This window comes from Lepisosteus platostomus, chromosome 19 (assembly GCF_059453375.1).
Source record: "Lepisosteus platostomus isolate fLepPlt1 chromosome 19, fLepPlt1.hap1, whole genome shotgun sequence".
Taxonomy (NCBI): domain Eukaryota; kingdom Metazoa; phylum Chordata; class Actinopteri; order Semionotiformes; family Lepisosteidae; genus Lepisosteus; species Lepisosteus platostomus.
This window is the reverse complement of record NC_142629.1, coordinates 13659641-13683900: the sequence shown is the minus strand read 5'-3', so window position 1 is coordinate 13683900 and position 24260 is coordinate 13659641. Positions and strand designations below refer to the sequence as shown.

The following is a 24260-nucleotide window of genomic DNA, read 5'->3' as shown; positions in this document are numbered from 1 at the left end:
CTTGTCCAGACTCTGGAAACAGAGCCTCTCGTTTCTGGACAGTCAGGGCTGCCTGTGTCCAGTCTCTATGTCCGGACTCTGGAAACTGAGCCTCTCGTTTCTGGACAGTCAGGGCTGCCTGTGTCCAGTTTTCTTGTCCAGACTCTGGAAACTGAGCCTTTCGTTTCTGGACAGTCAGGGCTGCCTGTGTCCAGTTTTCTTGTCCCAACTGTGGTAACTGAGAATGTCGTATCTGGACAGTCAGGGATGCCTGTGTCCAGTTTCGGTTTGCAGTGTTACACCACTGAGCATGTCGTCTCTGGACAGACAGGTTTGCCCGTGTCCAGTTTTCATGTCCAGACTGTGGTTACAGAGCTTCTAATCTCTGGACAATCAGGTCTGCCTGAGTCCAGTCTTATTTCTCCAGACTGTGAAATCTGAGCTTGTCATTTCTGGACAATCAGGGTTGCTTGTGTCCAGTTTCTATGTCCAGACACTGGTAACTGATTCTCTCGATTCTGGACAGGTAGGGCTGCCTGTGTCCAGCTTCTATTAGCAGTGTTACACCACTGAGCATTTCGTCTCTGGACAGCCAGGTTTACCTGTGTCCAATTTTCTTGTTCAGACTCTGGAAACTGAGCCTCTTGTTTCTGGACAGTCAGGGCTGCCTGTGTCCAGTTTTCTTGTCCAGACTCTGGAAACTGAGCCTCTCGTTTCTGGACAGTCAGGGCTGCCTGTGTCCAGTTTTTATGTCCAGACTCTGGAAACTGAGCCTCTCGTTTCTGGACAGTCAGGGCTGCCTGTGTCAAGTTTTCTTGTCCAGACTGTGGTAACTGAGCATGTCGTATCTGGACAGTCAGGGCTGCCTGTGTCCAGGTTACTTGTCCAGACTCTGGTAACTGAGAATGTCGTATCTGGACAGTCAGGGATGCCTGTGTCCAGTTTGTGCTTGCAGTGTTACACCACTGAGCATGTTGTATCTGGACAGACAGGTTTGCCCGTGTCCAGTTTTCATGTCCAGACTGTGGTAACAGAGCTTCTAATCTCTGGACAATCAGGTCTGCCTGTGTCCAGTCTTATTTTTCCAGACTGTGGTATCTGAGCTTGTCATGTCTGGACAGTCAGGGATGCCTGTGTCCAGTTTCTATGTCCAGACTCTGGAAAATGATTCTCTCCTTTTAGGACAGACAGGTTTGCCTGTGTACCGTTCTGTTGTCCACACTGTGGTAACTGAGCCTCTCGTTTCTGGACAGTCAAGGCTGCCTGTGCCCAGTTTCGATGTCCAGACTCTGGAAACTGATTTTCTCAATTCTAGACAGTCTGGCCTGCCTGTGTCCAGTATCTATGTCCAGAGTCTGGAAAATGATTCTTCCGTTTCTGTACAGTCAGGGATGCCTGTGTCCAGTATCTATGTCCAGACTCTGGAAAATGATTCTTCCATTTCTGGACAGTCAGGGCTGCCTGCGTCCAGTTTCTTTGTCCATATTATGTGTCACACAATGGCCTGAGCAAGGCCAAACCAGGTCTGTTTTATCTCAGAAGGGCTCTGCCGCAAAAGCACCCAAGCAAAACAAGTGCAGTCTATTCACATGGCTCCCAGTCCCTCACACCAGATAACAAAACCTCCAAAAAAGAAACAAAAGTAATTATTCAAATAAAGGTAAATCCTCCTTACCTACCTGTTCTCTCTCTCTCTGTTGATATACCACTACCTAACCACCAACAACCAACAGACCGTGAATAACATCCATTTTGAGAGCGCTCTCCATTCACACCACAATACTCACTCATACCAGTTTTAAGTATATGAATGTGTATGAAATTAGGTATGTTCATGTATATGAATATATATGAAATTAGGTAATACCAGTTACTAGTCAAGCCCTGAGTGTGCACCCTCAGGAACTTATCTAGCAACCACTCAATGGAAGGTGTATCAATGTTGTATTTTCTGTGCTACCTGTACCCAGTGACAGGCTCCTCTGTCACACTAATTGAGTCTCTCGTTTCTAGACAATCAGGGATGCCTGTTTCCAGTCTTATTTGTCCAGACTGTGAAATCTGAGCTTGTCATGTCTGGACAGTCAGGGCTGCCTGTGTCCAGTTTCAATGTCTAGACACTGGTAACTGATTCTCTCGATTCTGGACAGCCAGTTTGCCTGTGTCCAATTTTCTTGTTCAGACTGTGGTAACTGAGCCTCTCGTTTCTGGATAGTCAGGGCTGCCTGTGTCCAGGTTTCTTGTCCAGACTGTGGTAACTGAGAATGTCGTATCTGGACAGTCAGGGCTGCCTGTGTCCAGTTTCAATGTCCGGACTCTGGAAACTGAGCCTCACGTTTCTCGACAGTCAGGGCTGCCTGTGTCCAGTTTTGTTGTCCAGACTCTGGAAACTGAGCCTCTCGTTTCTGGACAGTCAGGGCTGCCGGTGTCCAGTTTTCTTGTCCCGACTGTGGTAACTGAGAATGTCGTATCTGGACAGTCAGGGATGCCTGTGTCCAGTTTCGGTTTGCAGTGTTACACCACTGAGCATGTCTTCTCTGCACAGACAGGTTTGCCCGTGTCCAGTTTTCATGTCCAGACTGTGGTAACAGAGCTTCTAATCTCTGGACAATCAGGTCTGCCTGTGTCCAGTCTTATTTGTCCAGACTGTGAAATCTGAGCTTGTCATGTCTGGACAGTCAGGGCTGCCTGTGTCCAGTTTCTATGTCCAGACACTGGTAACTGATTCTCTCGATTCTGGACAGGCAGGGCTGCCTGTGTCCAGCTTCTATTAGCAGTGTTAAACCACTGAGGATGTCGTTTCTGGACAGTCAGGTTTGCCTGTGTCCAATTTTCTTGTTCAGACTGTGGTAACTGAGCCTCTCGTATCTGGACAGTCAGGGCCGCCTGTGTCCAGTTTTTATGTCCAGACTCTGGAAACTGAGCCTCTCGTTTCTGGACAGTCAGGGCTGCCTGTGTCCAGTTTTCTTGTCCAGACTGTGGTAACTGAGCATGTCGTATCTGGACAGTCAGGGATGCCTGTGTCCAGTTTTCTTGTCCAGACTCTGGAAACTGAGCCTCTCGTTTCTGGACAGTCAGGGCTGCCTGTGTCCAGTTTCTATGTCCAGACTCTGGAAACTGAGCCTCTCGTTTCTGGACAGTCAGGGCTGCCTGTGTCCAGTTTTCTTGTCCATACCTTGGTAAATGAGAATGTCGTATCTGGACAGTCAGGGATGCCTGTGTCCAGTTTCTATGTCCAGACACTGGTAACCGATTCTCTCGATTCTGGACAGGTAGGGCTGCCTGTGTCCAGCTTCTATTAGCAGTGTTACACCACTGAGCATTTAGTCTCTGGACAGCCAGGTTTACCTGTGTCCAATTTTCTTGTTCAGACTCTGGAAACTGAGCCTCTTGTTTCTGGACAGTCAGGGCTGCCTGTGTCCAGTTTTCTTGTCCAGACTCTGGAAACTGAGCATGTCGTATCTGGACAGTCAGGGCTGCCTGTGTCCAGTTTCTATGTCCAGACTCTTGAAACTGAGCCTCTCGTTTCTGGACAGTCAGGACTGCCTGTGTCCAGTATCTATGTCCAGACTCTGGAAACTGAGCCTCTCGTTTCTGGACAGTTAGGGCTGCCTGTGTCCAGTTTACTTGTCCAGACTGTGGTAACTGAGCATGTCGTATCTGGACAGTCAGGGCTGCCTGTTTCCAGTTTCTATGTCCGGACTCTGGAAACTGAGCCTCTCGTTTCTGGACAGTCAGGGCTGCCTGTGTCCAGTTTCTATGTCCAGACTCTTGAAACTGAGCCTCTCGTTTATGGACAGTCAGGGCTACCTGTGTCCAGTTTTCTTGTCCAGACTCTGGAAACAGTGCCTCTCGTTTCTGGACAGTCAGGGCTGCCTGTGTCCAGTTTTCTTGTCCAGACTGTGGTAAATGAGAATGTCGTATCTCGACAGTCAGGAATGCCTGTGTCCAGTCTTATTTCTCCAGACTGTGGTATCTGAGCTTGTCATGTCTGGACAGTCAGGGCTTCCTGTGACCAGTTTCTATGTCTCTCTGGAAACTGAGTCTCTCGTTTCAGGACAGCCAGGCTTACCTGTGTCCAATTTTCTTGTCCAGACTGTGGTAACTGAGCCTCTCGTTTCTGGATAGTCAGGGCTGCCTGTGTCCAGGTTTCTTGTCCAGACTGTGGTAACTGAGAATGTCGTATCTGGACAGTCAGGGCTGCCTGTGTCCAGTTTTCTTGTCCAGACTCTGGAAACTGAGCCTCTCGTTTCTGGACAGTCAGGGCTGCCTGTGTCCAGTTTTTTTGTCCAGACTCTTGAAACTGAGCCTCTCATTTCTGGACAGTCAGGGCTGCCTGTGTCCAGTTTCTATGTCCGGACTCTGGAAACTGAGCCTCTCGTTTCTGGACAGTCAGGGCTGCCTGTGTCCAGTTTTCTTGTCCAGACTCTGGAAATTGAGCCTCTCGTTTCTGGACAGTCAGGGCTGCCTGTGTCCAGTTTTCTTGTCCAGACTGTGGTAACTGAGCATGTCGTATCTGGACAGTCAGGGCTGCCTGTGTCCAGTTTTCTTGTCCCGACTGTGGTAACTGAGAATGTCGTATCTGGACAGTCAGGGATGCCTGTGTCCAGTTTCGGTTTGCAGTGTTACACCACTGAGCATGTCTTCTCTGGACAGACAGGTTTGCCCGTGTCCAGTTTTCATGTCCAGACTGTGGTAACAGAGCTTCTAATCTCTGGACAATCAGGTCTGCCTGTGTCCAGTCTTATTTGTCCAGACTGTGAAATCTGAGCTTGTCATGTCTGGACAGTCAGGGCTGCCTGTGTCCAGTTTCTATGTCCAGACAATGGTAACTGATTCTCTTGATTCTGGACAGTCAGGGCTGCCATTGTCCAGTTTCGATGTCCAGACTCTGGAAACTGATTTTCTTGTTTCTGGACAGTCAGGGTTCCCTGTGTCCAGTTTCTACGTCCAGACTCTGGTAACTGATTTTCTCGATTCTGGACAGTCAGGGCTGTCTGTGTCCAGTGTTTTTTGTCCAGACTGTGGTATCTGGGCCTGTCATTTTTGGACAGTCAGGGCTGCCTGTGTCCAGTTTCTATGTCCAGACTCTGGAAAATGATTCTCTCCTTTCAGGACAGACAGGTTTGCCTGTCTCCCGTTTTGTTTTCCACACTGTGGTAACTGAGCCTCTCATTTCTGGACAGTCAGGGCTGCCTGTGTCCAGTTTTCTTGTCCAGACTGTGGTAACTGAGCATGTCGTATCTGGACAGTCAGGGCTGCCTGTGTCCAGTTTCTATGTCCAGACTCTTGAAACTGAGCCTCTCGTTTCTGGACAGTCAGGGCTGCCTGTGTCCAGTTTCCTTGTCCAGACTGTGGAAACTGAGAATGTTGTATCTGGACAGTCAGGGCTGCCTGTGTCCAGCTTCTATTAGCAGTTTTACACCACTGAGCATGTCGTCTCTGGACAGCCAGGTTTGCCTGTGTCCAATTTTCTTGTTCAGACTGCGGTAACTGAGCCTCTCGTATCTGGACAGTCAGGGCTGCCTGTGTCCAGTTTTTATGTCCAGACTCTGGAAACTGAGCCTCTCGTTTCTAGACAGTCAGGGTTGCCTGTGTCCAGTTTCTATGTCCGGACTCTGGAAACTGAGCCTCTCGTTTCTGGACAGTCAGGGCTGCCTATGTCCAGTTTCTATGTCCGGACTCTGGAAACTGAGCCTCTCGTTTCTGGACAGTCAGGGCTGCCTGTGTCCAGTTTTCTTGTCCAGACTCTGGAAACTGAGCCTCTCATTTCTGGACAGTCAGGGCTGCCTGTGTCTAGTTTCTATGTCCGGACTCTGGAAACTGAGCCTCTCGTTTCTGGACAGTCAGGGCTGCCTGTGTCCAGTTTTCTTGTCCAGACTGTGGTAACTGAGCATGTCGTATCTGGACAGTCAGGGCTGCCTGTGTCCAGTTTCTATGTCCAGACTCTTGAAACTGAGCCTCTCGTTTATGGACAGTCAGGGCTGCCTGTGTCCAGTTTTCTTGTCCAGACTCTGGAAACAGAGCCTCTCGTTTCTGGACAGTCAGGGCTGCCTGTGTCCAGTTTTCTTGTCCCAACTGTGGTAACTGAGAATGTCGTATCTGGACAGTCAGGGATACCTGTGTCCAGTTTTCATGTCCAGACTGTGGTAACAGAGCTTCTAATCTCTGGACAATCAGGTCTGCCTGTGTCCAGTCTTATTTTTCCAGACTGTGAAATCTGAGCTTGTCATTTCTGGACAATCAGGGTTGCTTGTGTCCAGTTTCTATGTCCAGACACTGGTAACTGATTCTCTCGATTCTGGACAGGTAGGGCTGCCTGTGTCCAGCTTCTATTAGCAGTGTTACACCACTGAGCATGTCGTCTCTGGACAGCCAGGTTTACCTGTGTCCAATTTTCTTGTTCAGACTCTGGAAACTGAGCCTCTTGTTTCTGGACAGTCAGGGCTGCCTGTGTCCAATTTTCTTGTTCAGACTGTGGTAACTGAGCCTCTCGTATCTGGACAGTCAGGGCTGCCTGTGTCCAGTTTTTATGTCCAGACTCTGGAAACTGAGCCTCTCGTTTCTGGACAGTCAGGGCTGCCTGTGTCCAGTTTTCTTGTCCAGACTGTGGTATCTGAGCTTGTCATGTCTGGACAGTCAGGGATGCCTGTGTCCAGTTTCTATGTCCAGACTCTGGAAAATGATTCTCTCCTTTTAGGACAGACAGGTTTGCCTGTGTACCGTTCTGTTGTCCACACTGTGGTAACTGAGCCTCTCGTTTCTGGACAGTCAGGGCTGCCTGTGCCCAGTTTCGATGTCCAGACTCTGGAAACTGATTTTCTCAATTCTGGACAGTCTGGGCTGCCTGTGTCCAGTATCTATGTCCAGAGTCTGGAAAATGATTCTTCCGTTTCTGTACAGTCAGGGATGCCTGTGTCCAGTATCTATGTCCAGACTCTGGAAAATGATTCTTCCATTTCTGGACAGTCAGGGCTGCCTGTGTCCAGTTTCTTTGTCCATATTATGTGTCACACAATGGCTTGAGCAAGGCCAAACCAGGTCTGTTTTATCTCAGAAGGGCTCTGCCGCAAAAGCACCCAAGCAAAACAAGTGCAGTCTATTCACATGGCTCCCAGTCCCTCACACCAGATAACAAAACCTCCAAAAAAGAAACAAAAGTAATTATTCAAATAAAGGTAAATCCTCCTTACCTACCTGTTCTCTCTCTCTCTGTTGATATACCACTACCTAACCACCAACAACCAACAGACCGTGAATAACATCCATTTTGAGAGCGCTCTCCATTCACACCACAATACTCACTCATACCAGTTTTAAGTATATGAATGTGTATGAAATTAGGTATGTTCATGTACATGAATATATATGAAATTAGGTAATAGCAGTTACTAGTCAAGCCCTGAGTGTGCACCCTCAGGAACTTATCTAGCAACCACTCAATGGAAGGTGTATCAATGTTATATTTTTTGAGCTACCTGTACCCAGTGACAGGCTCCTCTGTCACACTAATTGAGTCTCTCGTTTCTAGACAATCAGGGATGCCTGTTTCCAGTCTTATTTGTCCAGACTGTGAAATCTGAGCTTGTCATGTCTGGACAGTCAGGGCTGCCTGTGTCCAGTTTCAATGTCTAGACACTGGTAACTGATTCTCTCGATTCTGGACAGCCAGGTTTGCCTGTGTCCAATTTTCTTATTCAGACTGTGGTAACTGAGCCTCTCGTTTCTGGATAGTCGGGGCTGCCTGTGTCAAGGTTTCTTGTCCAGACTGTGGTAACTGAGAATGTCGTATCTGGACAGTCAGGGATGCCTGTGTCCAGTTTTCTTGTCCAGACTGTGGTAACTAAGCATGTCGTTTCTGGACAGTCAGGGCTGTCTGTGTCCAGTTTTCTTGTCCAGACTGTGGTAACTGAGCATGTCGTATCTGGACAGTCAGGGCTGCCTGTGTCCAGTTTCTATGTCCGGACTCTGGAAACTGAGCCTCTCGTTTCTGGACAGTCAGGGCTGCCTGTGTCTAGTTTTCTTGTCCAGACTGTGGTAACTGAGCATGTCGTATCTGGACAGTCAGGGCTGCCTGTGTCCAGTTTCTATGTCCGGACTATGGAAACTGAGCCTCTTGTTTCTGGACAGTCAGGGCTGCCTGTGTCCAGTTTTCTTGTCCAGACTCTGGAAATTGAGCCTCTCGTTTCTGGACAGTCAGGGCTGCCTGTGTCCAGTTTTCTTGTCCAGACTGTGGTAACTGAGCATGTCGTATCTGGACAGTCAGGGATGCCTGTGTCCAGTTTCGGTTTGCAGTGTTACACCACTGAGCATGTCTTCTCTGGACAGACAGGTTTGCCCGTGTCCAGTTTTCATGTCCAGACTGTGGTAACAGAGCTTCTAATCTCTGGACAATCAGGTCTGCCTGTGACCAGTCTTATTTGTCCAGACTGTGAAATCTGAGCTTGTCATGTCTGGACAGTCAGGGCTGCCTGTGTCCAGTTTCTATGTCCAGACACTGGTAACTGATTCTCTCGATTCTGGACAGGCAGGGCTGCCTGTGTCCAGCTTCTATTAGCAGTGTTACACCACTGAGGATGTCGTTTCTGGACAGTCAGGTTTGCCTGTGTCCAATTTTCTTGTTCAGACTGTGGTAACTGAGCCTCTCGTATCTGGACAGTCAGGGTTGTCTGTGTCCAGTTTTTATGTCCAGACTCTGGAAACTGAGCCTCTCGTTTCTGGACAGTCAGGGCTGCCTGTGTCCAGTTTCTATGTCCAGACTCTGGAAACTGAGCCTCTCGTTTCTGGACAGTCAGGGCTGCCTGTGTCCAGTTTCTATGTCCAGACACTGGTAACTGATTCTCTCGATTCTGGACAGGTAGGGCTGCCTGTGTCCAGCTTCTATTAGCAGTGTTACACCACTGAGCATTTCGTCTCTGGACAGCAAGGTTTACCTGTGTCCAATTTTCTTGTTCAGACTCTGGAAACTGAGCCTCTTGTTTCTGGACAGTCAGGGCTGCCTGTGTCCAGTTTTCTTGTCCAAACTCTGGAAACTGAGCCTCTCGTTTCTGGACAGTCAAACTGCTGGACACAAAACTGGAAACTGGACACAAACTGCTTGTGTCCAGTTTCTATGTCCGGACTCTGGAAACTGAGCCTCTCTTTTCTGGACAGTCAGGGCTGCCTGTGTCCAGTTTTCTTGTCCAGACTCTGGAAACTGAGCCTCTCGTTTCTGGACATTCAGGGCTGCCTGTGTCCAGTTTCTATGTCCAGAATCTGGAAACTGAGCCTCTCGTTTCTGGACAGTCAGGGCTGCCTGTGTCCAGTTTCTATGTCGGGACTCTGGAAACTGAGTCTCTCGTTTCAGGACAGCCAGGCTTACCTGTGTCCAATTTTCTTGTCCAGACTGTGGTAACTGAGCCTCTCGTTTCTGGATAGTCAGGGCTGCCTGTGTCCAGGTTTCTTGTCCAGACTGTGGTAACTGAGAATGTCGTATCTGGACAGTCAGGGCAGCCTGTGTCCAGTTTTCTTGTCCAGACTGTGGTAACTGAGCATGTTGTATCTGGACAGTCAGGGCTGCCTGTGTCCAGTTTCTATGTCCGGACTCTGGAAACTGAGCCTCTCGTTTCTGGACAGTCAGGGCTGCCTGTGTCCAGTTTTCTTGTCCAGACTCTGGAAACTGAGCCTCTCGTTTCTGGACAGTCAGGGCTGCCTGTGTCCAGTTTTCTTGTCCAGACTGTGGTAACTGAGCATGTCGTATCTGGACAGTCAGGGCTGCCTGTGTCCAGTTTCTATGTCCAGACTCTTGAAACTGAGCCTCATGGACAGTCAGGGCTGCCTGTGTCCAGTTTTCTTGTCCAGACTGTGGTAAATGAGAATGTCGTAACTCGACAGTCAGAAATGCCTGTGTCCAGTTTCGGATTGCAGTGTTACACCACTGAGCATGTCATCTCTGGACAGACAGGTTTGCCCGTGTCCAGTTTTCATGTCCAGACTGTGGTAACAGAGCTTCTAATCTCTGGACAATCAGGTCTGCCTGTGTCCAGTCTTATTTCTCCAGACTGTGGTATCTGAGCTTGTCATGTCTGGACAGTCAGGGCTGCCTCTGTCCAGTTTATATGTCCAGACTCTGGAAAATGATTTTCTCCTTTCAGGACAGACAGGTTTGCCTGTGTCCAGTTTCTATGTCCAAACTCTGGAAACTGATTCTATCATTTCAGGACAGTCAGGGTTGCCTGTGTCCAGTTTCTATATCCAGACACTGGAAAATGATTCTCTCCTTTCAGGACAGACAGGATTGCCTGTGTCCAGTTTTGTTGTCCACACTATGGTAACTGAGCCTCTCGTTTCTGGACAGCCAGGGCTGCTGATAGCATGTCTGGACAGTCAGGGCTGCCTGTGTCCAGTTTCTATGTCCAGACAATGGTAACTGATTCTCTTGATTCTGGACAGTCAGGGCTGCCATTGTCCAGTTTCGATGTCCAGACTCTGGAAACTGATTTTCTTGTTTCTGGACAGTCAGGGTTCCCTGTGTCCAGTTTCTACGTCCAGACTCTGGTAACTGATTTTCTCGATTCTGGACAGTCAGGGCTGTCTGTGTCCAGTGTTTTTTGTCCAGACTGTGGTATCTGGGCCTGTCATTTTTGGACAGTCAGGGCTGCCTGTGTCCAGTTTCTATGTCCAGACTCTGGAAAATGATTCTCTCCTTTCAGGACAGACAGGTTTGCCTGTCTCCCGTTTTGTTTTCCACACTGTGGTAACTGAGCCTCTCATTTCTGGACAGTCAGGGCTGCCTGTGTCCAGTTTTCTTGTCCAGACTGTGGTAACTGAGCATGTCGTATCTGGACAGTCAGGGCTGCCTGTGTCCAGTTTCTATGTCCAGACTCTTGAAACTGAGCCTCTCGTTTCTGGACAGTCAGGGCTGCCTGTGTCCAGTTTCCTTGTCCAGACTGTGGAAACTGAGAATGTTGTATCTGGACAGTCAGGGCTGCCTGTGTCCAGCTTCTATTAGCAGTTTTACACCACTGAGCATGTCGTCTCTGGACAGCCAGGTTTGCCTGTGTCCAATTTTCTTGTTCAGACTGCGGTAACTGAGCCTCTCGTATCTGGACAGTCAGGGCTGCCTGTGTCCAGTTTTTATGTCCAGACTCTGGAAACTGAGCCTCTCGTTTCTGGACAGTCAGGGTTGCCTGTGTCCAGTTTCTATGTCCGGACTCTGGAAACTGAGCCTCTCGTTTCTGGACAGTCAGGGCTGCCTTTGTCCAGTTTCTATGTCCGGACTCTGGAAACTGAGCCTCTCGTTTCTGGACAGTCAGGGCTGCCTGTGTCCAGTTTTCTTGTCCAGACTCTGGAAACTGAGCCTCTCATTTCTGGACAGTCAGGGCTGCCTGTGTCCAGTTTCTATGTCCGGACTCTGGAAGCTGAGCCTCTCGTTTCTGGACAGTCAGGGCTGCCTGTGTCCAGTTTTCTTGTCCAGACTGTGGTAACTGAGCATGTCGTATCTGGACAGTCAAGGCTGCCTGTGTCCAGTTTCTATGTCCAGACTCTTGAAACTGAGCCTCTCGTTTATGGACAGTCAGGGCTGCCTGTGTCCAGTTTTCTTGTCCAGACTCTGGAAACAGAGCCTCTCGTTTCTGGACAGTCAGGGCTGCCTGTGTCCAGTTTTCTTGTCCCAACTGTGGTAACTGAGAATGTCGTATCTGGACAGTCAGGGATACCTGTGTCCAGTTTTCATGTCCAGACTGTGGTAACAGAGCTTCTAATCTCTGGACAATCAGGTCTGCCTGTGTCCAGTCTTATTTCTCCAGACTGTGAAATCTGAGCTTGTCATTTCTGGACAATCAGGGTTGCTTGTGTCCAGTTTCTATGTCCAGACACTGGTAACTGATTCTCTCGATTCTGGACAGGTAGGGCTGCCTGTGTCCAGCTTCTATTAGCAGTGTTACACCACTGAGCATGTCGTCTCTGGACAGCCAGGTTTACCTGTGTCCAATTTTCTTGTTCAGACTCTGGAAACTGAGCCTCTTGTTTCTGGACAGTCAGGGCTGCCTGTGTCCAATTTTCTTGTTCAGGCTGTGGTAACTGAGCCTCTCGTATCTGGACAGTCAGGGCTGCCTGTGTCCAGTTTTTATGTCCAGACTCTGGAAACTGAGCCTCTCGTTTCTGGACAGTCAGGGCTGCCTGTGTCCAGTTTTCTTGTCCAGACTGTGGTATCTGAGCTTGTCATGTCTGGACAGTCAGGGATGCCTGTGTCCAGTTTCTATGTCCAGACTCTGGAAAATGATTCTCTCCTTTTAGGACAGACAGGTTTGCCTGTGTACCGTTCTGTTGTCCACACTGTGGTAACTGAGCCTCTCGTTTCTGGACAGTCAGGGCTGCCTGTGCCCAGTTTCGATGTCCAGACTCTGGAAACTGATTTTCTCAATTCTGGACAGTCTGGGCTGCCTGTGTCCAGTATCTATGTCCAGAGTCTGGAAAAAGATTCTTCCGTTTCTGTACAGTCAGGGATGCCTGTGTCCAGTATCTATGTCCAGACTCTGGAAAATGATTCTTCCATTTCTGGACAGTCAGGGCTGCCTGTGTCCAGTTTCTTTGTCCATATTATGTGTCACACAATGGCTTGAGCAAGGCCAAACCAGGTCTGTTTTATTTCAGAAGGGCTCTGCCGCAAAAGCACCCAAGCAAAACAAGTGCAGTCTATTCACATGGCTCCCAGTCCCTCACACCAGATAACAAAACCTCCAAAAAAGAAACAAAAGTAATTATTCAAATAAAGGTAAATCCTCCTTACCTACCTGTTCTCTCTCTCTCTGTTGATATACCACTACCTAACCACCAACAACCAACAGACCGTGAATAACATCCATTTTGAGAGCGCTCTCCATTCACACCACAATACTCACTCATACCAGTTTTAAGTATATGAATGTGTATGAAATTAGGTATGTTCATATACATGAATATATATGAAATTAGGTAATAGCAGTTACTAGTCAAGCCCTGAGTGTGCACCCTCAGGAACTTATCTAGCAACCACTCAATGGAAGGTGTATCAATGTTATATTTTTTGAGCTACCTGTACCCAGTGACAGGCTCCTCTGTCACACTAATTGAGTCTCTCGTTTCTAGACAATCAGGGATGCCTGTTTCCAGTCTTATTTGTCCAGACTGTGAAATCTGAGCTTGTCATGTCTGGACAGTCAGGGCTGCCTGTGTCCAGTTTCAATGTCTAGACACTGGTAACTGATTCTCTCGATTCTGGACAGCCAGGTTTGCCTGTGTCCAATTTTCTTATTCAGACTGTGGTAACTGAGCCTCTCGTTTCTGGATAGTCGGGGCTGCCTGTGTCCAGGTTTCTTGTCCAGACTGTGGTAACTGAGAATGTCGTATCTGGACAGTCAGGGATGCCTGTGTCCAGTTTTCTTGTCCAGACTGTGGTAACTAAGCATGTCGTTTCTGGACAGTAAGGGCTGTCTGTGTCCAGTTTCTATGTCCAGACTCTGGAAACTGAGCCTCTCGTTTCTGGACAGTCAGGGCTGCCTGTGTCCAGTTTTCTTGTCCAGACTCTGGAAATTGAGCCTCTCGTTTCTGGACAGTCAGGGCTGCCTGTGTCCAGTTTTCTTGTCCAGACTGTGGTAACTGAGCATGTCGTATCTGGACAGTCAGGGCTGCCTGTGTCCAGTTTTCTTGTCCCGACTGTGGTAACTGAGAATGTCGTATCTGGACAGTCAGGGATGCCTGTGTCCAGTTTCGGTTTGCAGTGTTACACCACTGAGCATGTCTTCTCTGGACAGACAGGTTTGCCCGTGTCCAGTTTTCATGTCCAGACTGTGGTAACAGAGCTTCTAATCTCTGGACAATCAGGTCTGCCTGTGTCCAGTCTTATTTGTCCAGACTGTGAAATCTGAGCTTGTCATGTCTGGACAGTCAGGGCTGCCTGTGTCCAGTTTCTATGTCCAGACACTGGTAACTGATTCTCTCGATTCTGGACAGGCAGGGCTGCCTGTGTCCAGCTTCTATTAGCAGTGTTACACCACTGAGGATGTCGTTTCTGGACAGTCAGGTTTGCCTGTGTCCAGTTTTCTTGTCCAGACTGTGGTAACTGAGCATGTCGTATCTGGACAGTCAGGGATGCCTGTGTCCAGTTTTCTTGTCCAGACTCTGGAAACTGAGCCTCTCGTTTCTGGACAGTCAGGGCTGTCTGTGTCCAGTTTCTATGTCCAGACTCTGGAAACTGAGCCTCTCGTTTCTGGACAGTCAGGGCTGCCTGTGTCCAGTTTCTATGTCCAGACACTGGTAACTGATTCTCTCGATTCTGGACAGGTAGGGCTGCCTGTGTCCAGCTTCTATTAGCAGTGTTACACCACTGAGCATTTCGTCTCTGGACAGCAAGGTTTACCTGTGTCCAATTTTCTTGTTCAGACTCTGGAAACTGAGCCTCTTGTTTCTGGACAGTCAGGGCTGCCTGTGTCCAGTTTTCTTGTCCAGACTCTGGAAACTGAGCCTCTCGTTTCTGGACAGTCAGGGCTGCTTGTGTCCAGTTTCTATATCCGGACTCTGGAAACTGAGCCTCTCTTTTCTGGACAGTCAGGGCTGCCTGTGTACAGTTTTCTTGTCCAGACTCTGGAAACTGAGCCTCTCGTTTCTGGACAGTCAGGGCTGCCTGTTTCCAGTTTCTATGTCCGGACTCTGGAAACTGAGCCTCTCGTTTCTGGACAGTTAGGGCTGCCTGTGTCCAGTTTTCTTGTCCAGACTGTGGTAACTGAGCATGTCATATCTGGACAGTCAGGGCTGCCTGTGTCCAGTTTCTATGTCCAGACTCTTGAAACTGAGCCTCTCGTTTATGGACAGTCAGGGCTACCTGTGTCCAGTTTTCTTGTCCAGACTCTAGAAACAGAGCCTCTCGTTTCTGGACAGTCAGGGCTGCCTGTGTCCAGTTTTCTTGTCCAGACTGTGGTAAATGAGAATGTCGTATCTGGACAGTCAGGAATGCCTGTGTCCAGTTTCGGTTTGCAGTGTTATACCACTGAGCATGTCATCTCTGGACAGACAGGTTTGCCCTTGTCCAGTTTTCATGTCCAGACTGTGGTAACAGAGCTTCTAATCTCTGGACAATCAGGTCTGCCTGTGTCCAGTCTTATTTCTCCAGACTGTGGTATCTGAGCTTGTCATGTCTGGACAGTCAGGGCTGCCTGTGTCCAGTTTTCTTGTCCAGACTGTGGTAAATGAGAATGTCGTATCTCGACAGTCAGGAATGCCTGTGTCCAGTTTCGGTTTGCAGTGTTATACCACTGAGCATGTCATCTCTGGACAGACAGGTTTGCCCTTGTCCAGTTTTCATGTCCAGACTGTGGTAACAGAGCTTCTAATCTCTGGACAATCAGGTCTGCCTGTGTCCAGTCTTATTTCTCCAGACTGTGGTATCTGAGCTTGTCATGTCTGGACAGTCAGGGCTGCCTGTGTCCAGTTTTTCTTGTCCAGAATGTGTTAACTGAGAATGTCGTATCTGGACAGTCAGGGATGCCTGTGTCCAGTTTCTATGTCCAGACTCTGGAAAATGATTCTCTCCTTTTAGGACAGACAAGTTTGCCTGTGTCCCGTTCTTTTGTCCACACTGTGGTAACTGAGCCTCTCGTTTCTGGACAGTCAGGGCTGCCTGTGTCCAGTTTCTATGTCCAGACACTGGTAACTGATTCTCTCGATTCTGGACAGGCAAGGCTGCCTGTGTCCAGCTTCTATTAGCAGTGTTACACCACTGAGGATGTCGTCTCTGGACAGCCAGGTTTGCCTGTGTCCAATTTTCTTGTTCAGACTGTGGGAACTGAGCCTCTCATTTCTGGACAGTCAGGGCTGCCTGTGTCCAGTTTTTATGTCCAGACTCTGGAAACTGAGCCTCTCGTTTCTGGACAGTCAGGGCTGCCTGTGTCCAGTTTTCTTGTCCAGACTGTGGTAACTGAGCATGTCGTATATGAACAGTCAGGGCTGCCTGTGTCCAGTTTCTATGTCCAGACTCTTGAAACTGAGCCTCTCGTTTCTGGACAGTCAGGGCTGCCTGTGTCCAGTTTCTATGTCCAGACTCTTGAAACTGAGCCTCTCGTTTCTGGACAGTCAGGGCTGCCTGTGTCCAGTTTTCTTGTCTAGACTCTGGGAACTGAGCCTCTCGTTTCTGGACAGTCAGGGCTGCCTGTGTCCAGTTTTCTTGTCCAGACTGTGGTAAATGAGAATGTCATATCTGGACAGTCAGGGATGCCTGTGTCCAGTTTCGGTTTGCAGTGTTACAACACTGAGCATGTCGTCTCTGGACAGACAGGTTTGCCCGTGTCCAGTTTTCATGTCCAGACTGTGGTAACAGAGCTTCTAATCTCTGGACAATCAGGTCTGCCTGTTTCCAGTCCTATTTCTCCAGACTGTGGTATCTGAGCTTGTCATGTCTGGACAGTCAGGGCTGCCTGTGTCCAGTTTCTATGTCCAGACTCTGGAAACTGAGTCTCTCGTTTCAGGACAGCCAGGTTTACCTGTGTCAAATTTTCTTGTCCAGACTGTGGTAACTGAGCCTCTCGTTTCTGGATAGTCAGGGCTGCCTGTGTCCAGGTTTCTTGTCCAGACTGTGTAACTGAGAATGTCGTATCTGGACAGTCAGGGATGCCTGTGTCCAGTTTCGGTTTGCAGTGTTACACAACTGAGCATGTTGTCTCTGGACAGACAGGTTTGCCCGTGTCCAGTTTTCATGTCCAGACTGTGGTAACAGAGCTTCTAATCTCTGGACAATCAGGTCTGCCTGTGTCCAGTCTCATTTGTCCAGACTGTGGTATCTGAGCTTGTCATGTCTGGACAGTCAGGGCTGCCTGTGTCCAGTTTCTATGTCCAGACACTGGTAACTGATTCTCTCGTTTCTGGACAATCAGGGCTGCCTGTGTCCAGTTTTTATGTCTGGACTCTGGAAACTGAGACTCTCGTTTCTGGACAGTCAGGGCTGCCTGTGTCCAGTTTTCTTGTCCAGACTGTGGTAACTGAGCATGTCGTATCTGGACAGTCAGGGCTGCCTGTGTCCAGTTCTTATGTCCAGACTCTGGAAACTGAGACTCTTGTTTCTGGACAGTCAGGGCTGCCTGTGTCCAGTTTTCTTGTCCAGACTGTGGTAACTGAGCATGTCGTATCTGGACAGTCAGGGCTGCCTGTGTCCAGTTTCTATGTCCAGACTCTTGAAACTGAGCCTCTCGTTTCTGGACAGTCAGGGCTGCCTGTGTCCAGTTTCCTTGTCCAGACTGTGGAAACTGAGAATGTTGTATCTGGACAGTCAGGGCTGCCTGTGTCCAGCTTCTATTAGCAGTTTTACACCACTGAGCATGTCGTCTCTGGACAGCCAGGTTTGCCTGTGTCCAATTTTCTTGTTCAGACTGCGGTAACTGAGCCTCTCGTTTCTGGACAGTCAGGGCTGCCTGTGTCCAGTTTTCTTGTACAGACTGTGGTAACTGAGCCTCTTGATTCTGGACAGTCAGGGCTGCCTGTGTCCAGTTTTCTTGTCCAGACTGTGGTAACTGAGAATGTCATATCTGGACAGTCAGGGATGCCTGTGTCCAGTTTCGGCTTGCAGTGTTACACCACTGAGCATGTCGTCTCTGGACAGACAGGTTTGCCCGTGTCCAGTTTTCATGTCCAGACTGTGGTAAAAGAGCTTCTAATCTCTGGACAATCAGGTCTGCCTGTGTCCAGTCTTATTTCTCCAGACTGTGGTATCTGAGCTTGTCATGTCTGGACAGTCAGGGCTGCCTGTGTCCAGTTTTCTTGTCCAGACTGTGGTAACTGAGAATGTCGTATCTGGACAGTCAGGGATGCCTGTGTCCAGTTTCTGCTTGCAGTGTTACCCCACTGAGCATGTCGTCTCTGGAAAGACAGGATTGCCCGTGTCCAGTTTTCATGTCCAGACTGTGGTAACAGTGCTTCTAATCTCTGGACAATCAGGTCTGCCTGTGTCCAGTCTTATTTGTCCAGACTGTGAAATCTGAGCTTGTCATGTCTGGACAGTCAGGGCTGCCTGTGTCCAGTTTCTATGTCCAGACACTGGTAACTGATTCTCTCGATTCTGGACAGTCAGGGATGCCTGTGTCCAGTTTCGGCTTGCAGTGTTACACCACTGAGCATTTCGTCTCTGGACAGCCAAGTTTGCCTGTGTCCAATTTTCTTGTTCAGACTGTGGTAACTGAGCCTCTCGTTTCTGGACAGTCAGGGCTGCCTGTGTCCAGTTTCTATGTCCAGACTCTGGAAACTGAGACTCTCGTTTCTGGACAGTCAGGGCTGCCTGTGTCCAGTTTTCTTGTCCAGACTGTGGTAACTGAGCATGTCGTATCTGGACAGTCAGGGCTGCCTGTGTCCAGTTTCTATGTCCGGACTCTGGAAAGTGAGCCTCTCGTTTCTGGACAGTCAGGGCTGCCTGTGTCCAGTTTTCTTGTCCAGACTCTGGAAACTGAGCCTCTCGTTTCTGGACAGCCAGGTTTACCTGTGTCCAATTTTCTTGTCCAGACTGTGGTAACTGAGCCTCTCGTTTCTGGACAGTCAGGGTTGCCTGTGTCCCGTTTCTATGTCCGGACTCTGGAAATTGAGCCTTTCATTTCTGGACAGTCAGGGCTGCCTGTGTCCAGTTTTCTTGTCCAGACTCTGGAAACTGAGTCTCTCGTTTCAGGACAGCCAGGTTTACCTGTGTCTAATTTTCTTGTCCAGACTGTGGTAACTGAGCCTCTCGTTTCTGGATAGTCAGGGCTGTCTGTGTCCAGCTTTCTTGTCCAGACTGTGTAACTGAGAATGTCGTATCTGGACAGTCAGGGATGCCTGTGTCCAGTTTCGGTTTGCAGTGTTACACCACTGAGCATGTTGTCTCTGGACAGACAGGTTTGCCCGTGTCCAGTTTTCATGTCCAGACTGTGGTAACAGAGCTTCTAATCTCTGGACAATCAGGTCTGCCTGTGTCCAGTCTTATTTGTCCAGACTGTGGTATTTGAGCTTGTCATGTCTGGACAGTCAGGGCTGCCTGTGTCCAGTTTCTATGTCCAGACACTGGTAACTGATTCTCTCGATTCTGGACAGGCAGGGCTGCCTGTGTCCAACTTCTATTAGCAGTGTTACACCACTGAGCATGTCGTCTCTGGACAGCCAGGTTTGCCTGTGTCCAATTTTCTTGTTCAGACTGTGGTAAGTGAGCCTCTCGTTTCTGGACAGTCAGGGCTGCCTGTATCCAGTTTCTATGTCCGGACTCTGGAAACTGATTCTCTCATTTCTGGACAGTCAGGGCTGCTGTGACAAGTTTTCTTGTCTAGACTGTGTTAAATGAGCATCTCTTTTCTGGACAGTCAGGGCTGCCTGTGTCCAGTTTTCTTGTCCAGACTGTGGTAACTGAGCCTTTCGTTTCTGGACAGTCAGGGCTGCCTGTGTCCAGTTTTCTTGTCCAAACTCTGGAAACTGAGCCTCTCGTTTCTGGACAGTCAGGGCTGCCTGTGTCCAGGTTTCTTGTCCAGACTGTGGTAACTGAGAATGTCGTATCTGGACAGTCAGGGATGCCTGTGTCCAGTTTCTATGTCCAGACTCTGGAAACTGAGTCTCTCGTTTCAGGACAGCCAGGTTTACCTGTGTCCAATTTTCTTGTCCAGACTGTGGTAACTGAGCCTCTTGTTTCTGGATAGTTAGGGCTGCATGAGTCCAGTTTCTATGTCTTGACTCTGGAAACTGATTTTCTCGTTTCTGGACAGTCAGAGCTGCCTGTGTCCAGGTTTCTTGTCTAGACTGTGGTAACTGAGAATGTCGTATCTGGACAGTCAGGGATGCCTGTGTCCAGTTTCGGTTTGCAGTGTTACACCACTGAGCATGTTGTCTCTGGACAGACAGGTTTGCCCGTGTCCAGTTTTCATGTCCAGACTGTGGTAACAGAGCTTCTAATCTCTGGACAATCAGGTCTGCCTGTGTCCAGTCTTATTTGTCCAGACTGTGGTATCTACGCTCGTCATGTCTGGACAGTCAGGGCTGCCTGTGTCCAGTTTCTATGTCCAGACACTGGTAACTGATTCTCTCGATTCTGGACAGGCAGGGCTGCCTGTGTCCAGCTTCTATTAGCAGTGTTACACCACTGAGGATGTCGTCTCTGGACAGCCAGGTTTGCCTGTGTCCAATTTTCTTGTTCAGACTGTGGTAAGTGAGCCTCAGCCAGGTTTGCCTGTGTCCAGTTTCTTTGTCCAGATTATGTGTCACACAATGGCCTGAGCAAGGCTAAAGTAGGTCTGTTTTATCTCAGACTGGCTCCGCCGCAAAAGCACCCAAGCAAAACAAGTGCAGTATATTCAGATGGCTCCCAGTCCCCCACACCAGAAAACAAAACCCCCAAAAAAGAAACAAAACGAATTATTCAAATAAAGGTAAATCCTCCTTACCTACCTGTTCTCTCTCTCTCTTTGTTGATATGCCACTACCTAACCACCAACAACCAACAAACCGTGAATAACATTCATTTTGAGAGCGCTCTCCATTCACACCACAATATTCACTCATGCCTTTTTTAAGTATATGAATATGTATTAAATTAGGTATGTTTATGTACGTGAATGTATATGAAATTTGGTAATAGCAGTTACAAGTCAAGCCCTGAGTGTGCACCCTCAGGAACTTATCTAGCAACAGTTCAATGGAAGGTGTATCAATGTTGTATTTTCTGTGCTACCTTTACCCTATGACAGGCTCCTCTGTCACACTATGCTTATTGAGTTTCTCGTTTCTAGACAATCAGGGATGCCTGTGTCCTGTTTCTATGTCCAGTGTTAAACCACTGAGCATGTCGTCTCTGGACAGACAGGTTTACCTGTGTCCAGTTTCTATGTCCACACTTTAGTAACTGATTCTCTCATTTCTGGAAAATCAGGGCTGTCTGTGTCCAGTTTATGTGCGCAGTGTTATACTATCTCCGTTTTATATTTCCATGTCAAATGTGACTGTGTCCAGTTTCTAAGTTCAGCATGTTCAGCTTTTCTGCATGTCTAAATCCGTGGGGGCACTTTGGTTCCCATCCGGTCACAGCTGAAAGCTTTTTTTTGTTGCTAACGTCAGAGTTTTAGCGGAGAATGCAGAGAACGGGTCCAGTAGGTCATGGTGCTGTTTCGGGTACCGTGTTCAGGGCATGAGCATGGCACAGGAGGCAACAATGGTCAGCTTTGTGTCTAAGGTGAGTACCAAGGTGTGAGCTAAACTCAAAAGCATAAAATAAAAAAAATCATACCTTTTGTTTTGTCTCCTTTCCATGGATTTTCAAGTGCTTCTCTCTTCTCTGCCTGTGTCTCTGCCTGCCTGTGCTGTCGCACCTTATTTAAGCTTCTGTAAATCTACAGGTATTGACCTCGTCTGATCTGTTACACTTCACCACAGAGTCTATTCATATGCATGTTGTAATTATTACTTTCTTACCTGTGGCAACAAAGATCCCAGTTTAAACTCCTTCAATTTACAGTCATATTTATAGTCGTTATTCCCCCGAAATATTATATAACAACAATCAATGACCTTGTTAACTAAAATGAAAAATATTTTTTTTGTCCTGTTCATGGCATCTTTGTAATCACCATCGGTGTACCTTATCCATTTGTATTGAATTTGGTGTGGACACTGGGTCCTGTTTCTACATCTATACATAAATATCAATAACAAAATGTAATGCAAAATACCAATGAAAACATATTAAAACTGTATACATCTTACCATGTTCCCTAAATCATACTTTATGTAAGGTTCACTGAATAACTAAAATAAAGCTTATACATGGCCGCTCCTTTGTTTCTCTGTGTTAACTATAGTGCACCTTGGAATTAAAGTATAAACTTTGGGCTGCCTGCTGAAAGACTTACTACAGGATTAATACAGAATAAAAAATCAAATGTAGAAAAAAACAAACCCTCTGGACCTTTATTTCCCAAAACTCTTGAAACTACTTGTGTTTTAGAGAACAATACCATTACTAATGTCTCAGTCTGCCTGTAAGGTCCAAATGCTTCATGCCGTCATTCGTGGGAACCAGCCCTCTGGCTCGTGGTGAGACCAGGGGTTTGTGATCACATGGTGATTTACAGTACTTTCACAAAGTTTGTTCTGAGGGTTTTGTGACATCTCACCAGCAGCATTCTTAGGACAGTGAACTGTCTCAGAGATCACCAGCAAAGTCCTAAAGGCTTTGCACTGTCTCTGAGACCATCACTACTGTCCTAAGGGCTTTGTGCTGTGTCTGAGATCACCAGCACCGTCCTGAGGGCTGTGCATTGACTCTGAGATCACTTGCTCTGTCCTGAGGGCTCTGTGCTGTGCTGAGGGCTCCATGTTGTGATCAAGATCTGCTCCACCGGTAGGGGGCTGTGAGGAGGGACGCGCCTCACCTCCAATCAGCACTGCTCCACCGGTAGGGGGCTGTGGAGGAGGGAATTGCCTCTCCTCCAATCAGCACTGCTCCACCAGTAGGGGGCTGTGGGGAGGGACGCGCCTCGCCTCCAATCAGCACTGCTCCACCGGTAGGGGGCTGTGGGGAGGGACGTGCCTCTCCTCCAATCAGCACTGCTCCACCGGTAGGGGGTTGTGAGGAGGGACGCGCCTCGCCTCCAATCAGCACTGCTCCACCGGTAGGGGGCTGTGAGGAGGGACGTGCCTCTCCTCCAATCAGCACTGCTCCACCGGTAGGGGGCTGTGGAGGAGGGACGTGCCTCTCCTCCAATCAGCACTGCTCCACCGGTAGGGGGCTGTGGGGAGGGACGCGCCTCGCCTCCAATCAGCACTGCTCCACCGGTAGGGGGTTGTGAGGAGGGACGCGCCTCGCCTCCAATCAGCACTGCTCCACCGGTAGGGGGCTGTGGGGAGGGACATGCCTCTCCTCCAATCAGCACTGCTCCACCTGTAGGGGGCTGTGGGGAGGGACGCGCCTCTCCTCCAATCAGCACTGCTCCACCGGTAGGGGGCTGTGAGGAGGGACGTGCCTCTCCTCCAATCAGCACTGCTCCACCGGTAGGGGGCTGTGGAGGAGGGACGTGCCTCTCCTCCAATCAGCACTGCTCCACCGGTAGGGGGCTGTGAGGAGGGACGTGCCTCTCCTCCAATCAGCACTGCTCCACCGGTAGGGGGCTCTGAGGAGGGACGTGCCTCTCCTCCAATCAGCACTGCTCCACCGGTAGGGGGCTGTGAGGAGGGACGTGCCTCTCATCCAATCAGCACTGCTGCTCCGGTACAGGACTGTGCTGCCTGTGATGAGTGGCTGGAAGATGGGTGAGTTGGAGGAGTTGTGAAAAACACACCGTTGGACACTTTTTTGTCCCTTAAACCAGTAAGTAACAAAACAAGATCAGTCTACTCTTTATTCAGACCATCAGGTTGTGGTGTTTTTAATACCAGATCATGTAGAAGCACACACTGCAACGATTGCCCCTCGATGTTATATCCCTCTGTGAGATTGAGGTACTTTACCAGGATTACCAGGATTTTGAAGAAGAAGTTAAGGTGTTGACTTGATATCACAGAGTCATAATAAAACTGTGATATACAGTAAGCTTTTTTTACTCACGCATCAGCTGCACGGATCTGCTTTGCTGTGTGAGTTGAAGGCGAGAGGACATGGGTGGTGTGGAGATCGTGGTGGACACAGTCCATGGCGAGTGGCCATGATCCTCCAATCTGTTCCGCTCTCTCACAGGTTGATCCCATGCTGACCCCCGCGGGGCGTCACCTGAGCAGGATGCAGAACCACAGTTACGAAACTCCCACCTGCAGGGACCTGGAGCAGATGCACATCTAGCCCGGGCCGGCAGGGGGCGCGGCGGAGGCGAGAGAAAATCTCTCATCCTAGCGTTAATCCCGCATCGGCAGGCTCCTCTTATCGGCACGCCCGTCTCCATTTGGTGGTTTGAACCAAATCTTTGAGTTGACGTTGCCATTAAAGGCGACCGAGAAATACTGCAACGGGCGCGTCGCTCCGCCTGCCGTCGGAGGGGAGGAGGAGGAGAGCAAAGTGATGTAGCCAATTCATAGAGGGGGATTATTAGGAGACATTTTTGGGCAGGACGCCGGGGTTACACCCCTACTCTTTTCGAGAAACGCCCTGGGATTTGTAATGACCACGGAGAGCCCGGACCTCGGTTTGACGTCTCATCCGAGAGACGGCGCCTGTTTCCAGTCTAGACAGATAGATAATACTTTATTAATCTCGTAGGGAAACCGATGTTCACTATACTGGGGCATCGGGACCAGGCGAGAGAAAACACGACTGTCCGATAACGGAGCTGCAAAGGTTTATTCCG

General features: G+C 49.0%; 1 protein-coding gene across 3 annotated transcripts in view; it reads right to left on the bottom strand.

Annotated features, from left to right (window-relative positions):
* LOC148645158 (uncharacterized) overlaps nucleotides 1-24260 on the bottom strand; it is a 40926-nt gene that overhangs the window by 15860 nt on the left and 806 nt on the right. For all 3 annotated transcript variants that reach the window (XR_015928237.1, XR_015928238.1, XM_088612175.1), the window contains exon 2: nucleotides 23528-23689. Coding sequence is in view for 1 of the 3 variants with exons in the window: in XM_088612175.1 (XP_088468301.1) it covers nucleotides 23528-23667 (140 nt within the window). In the remaining 2 variants the exon portion in view is untranslated. The remainder of the gene's footprint in view (nucleotides 1-23527; nucleotides 23690-24260) is intronic.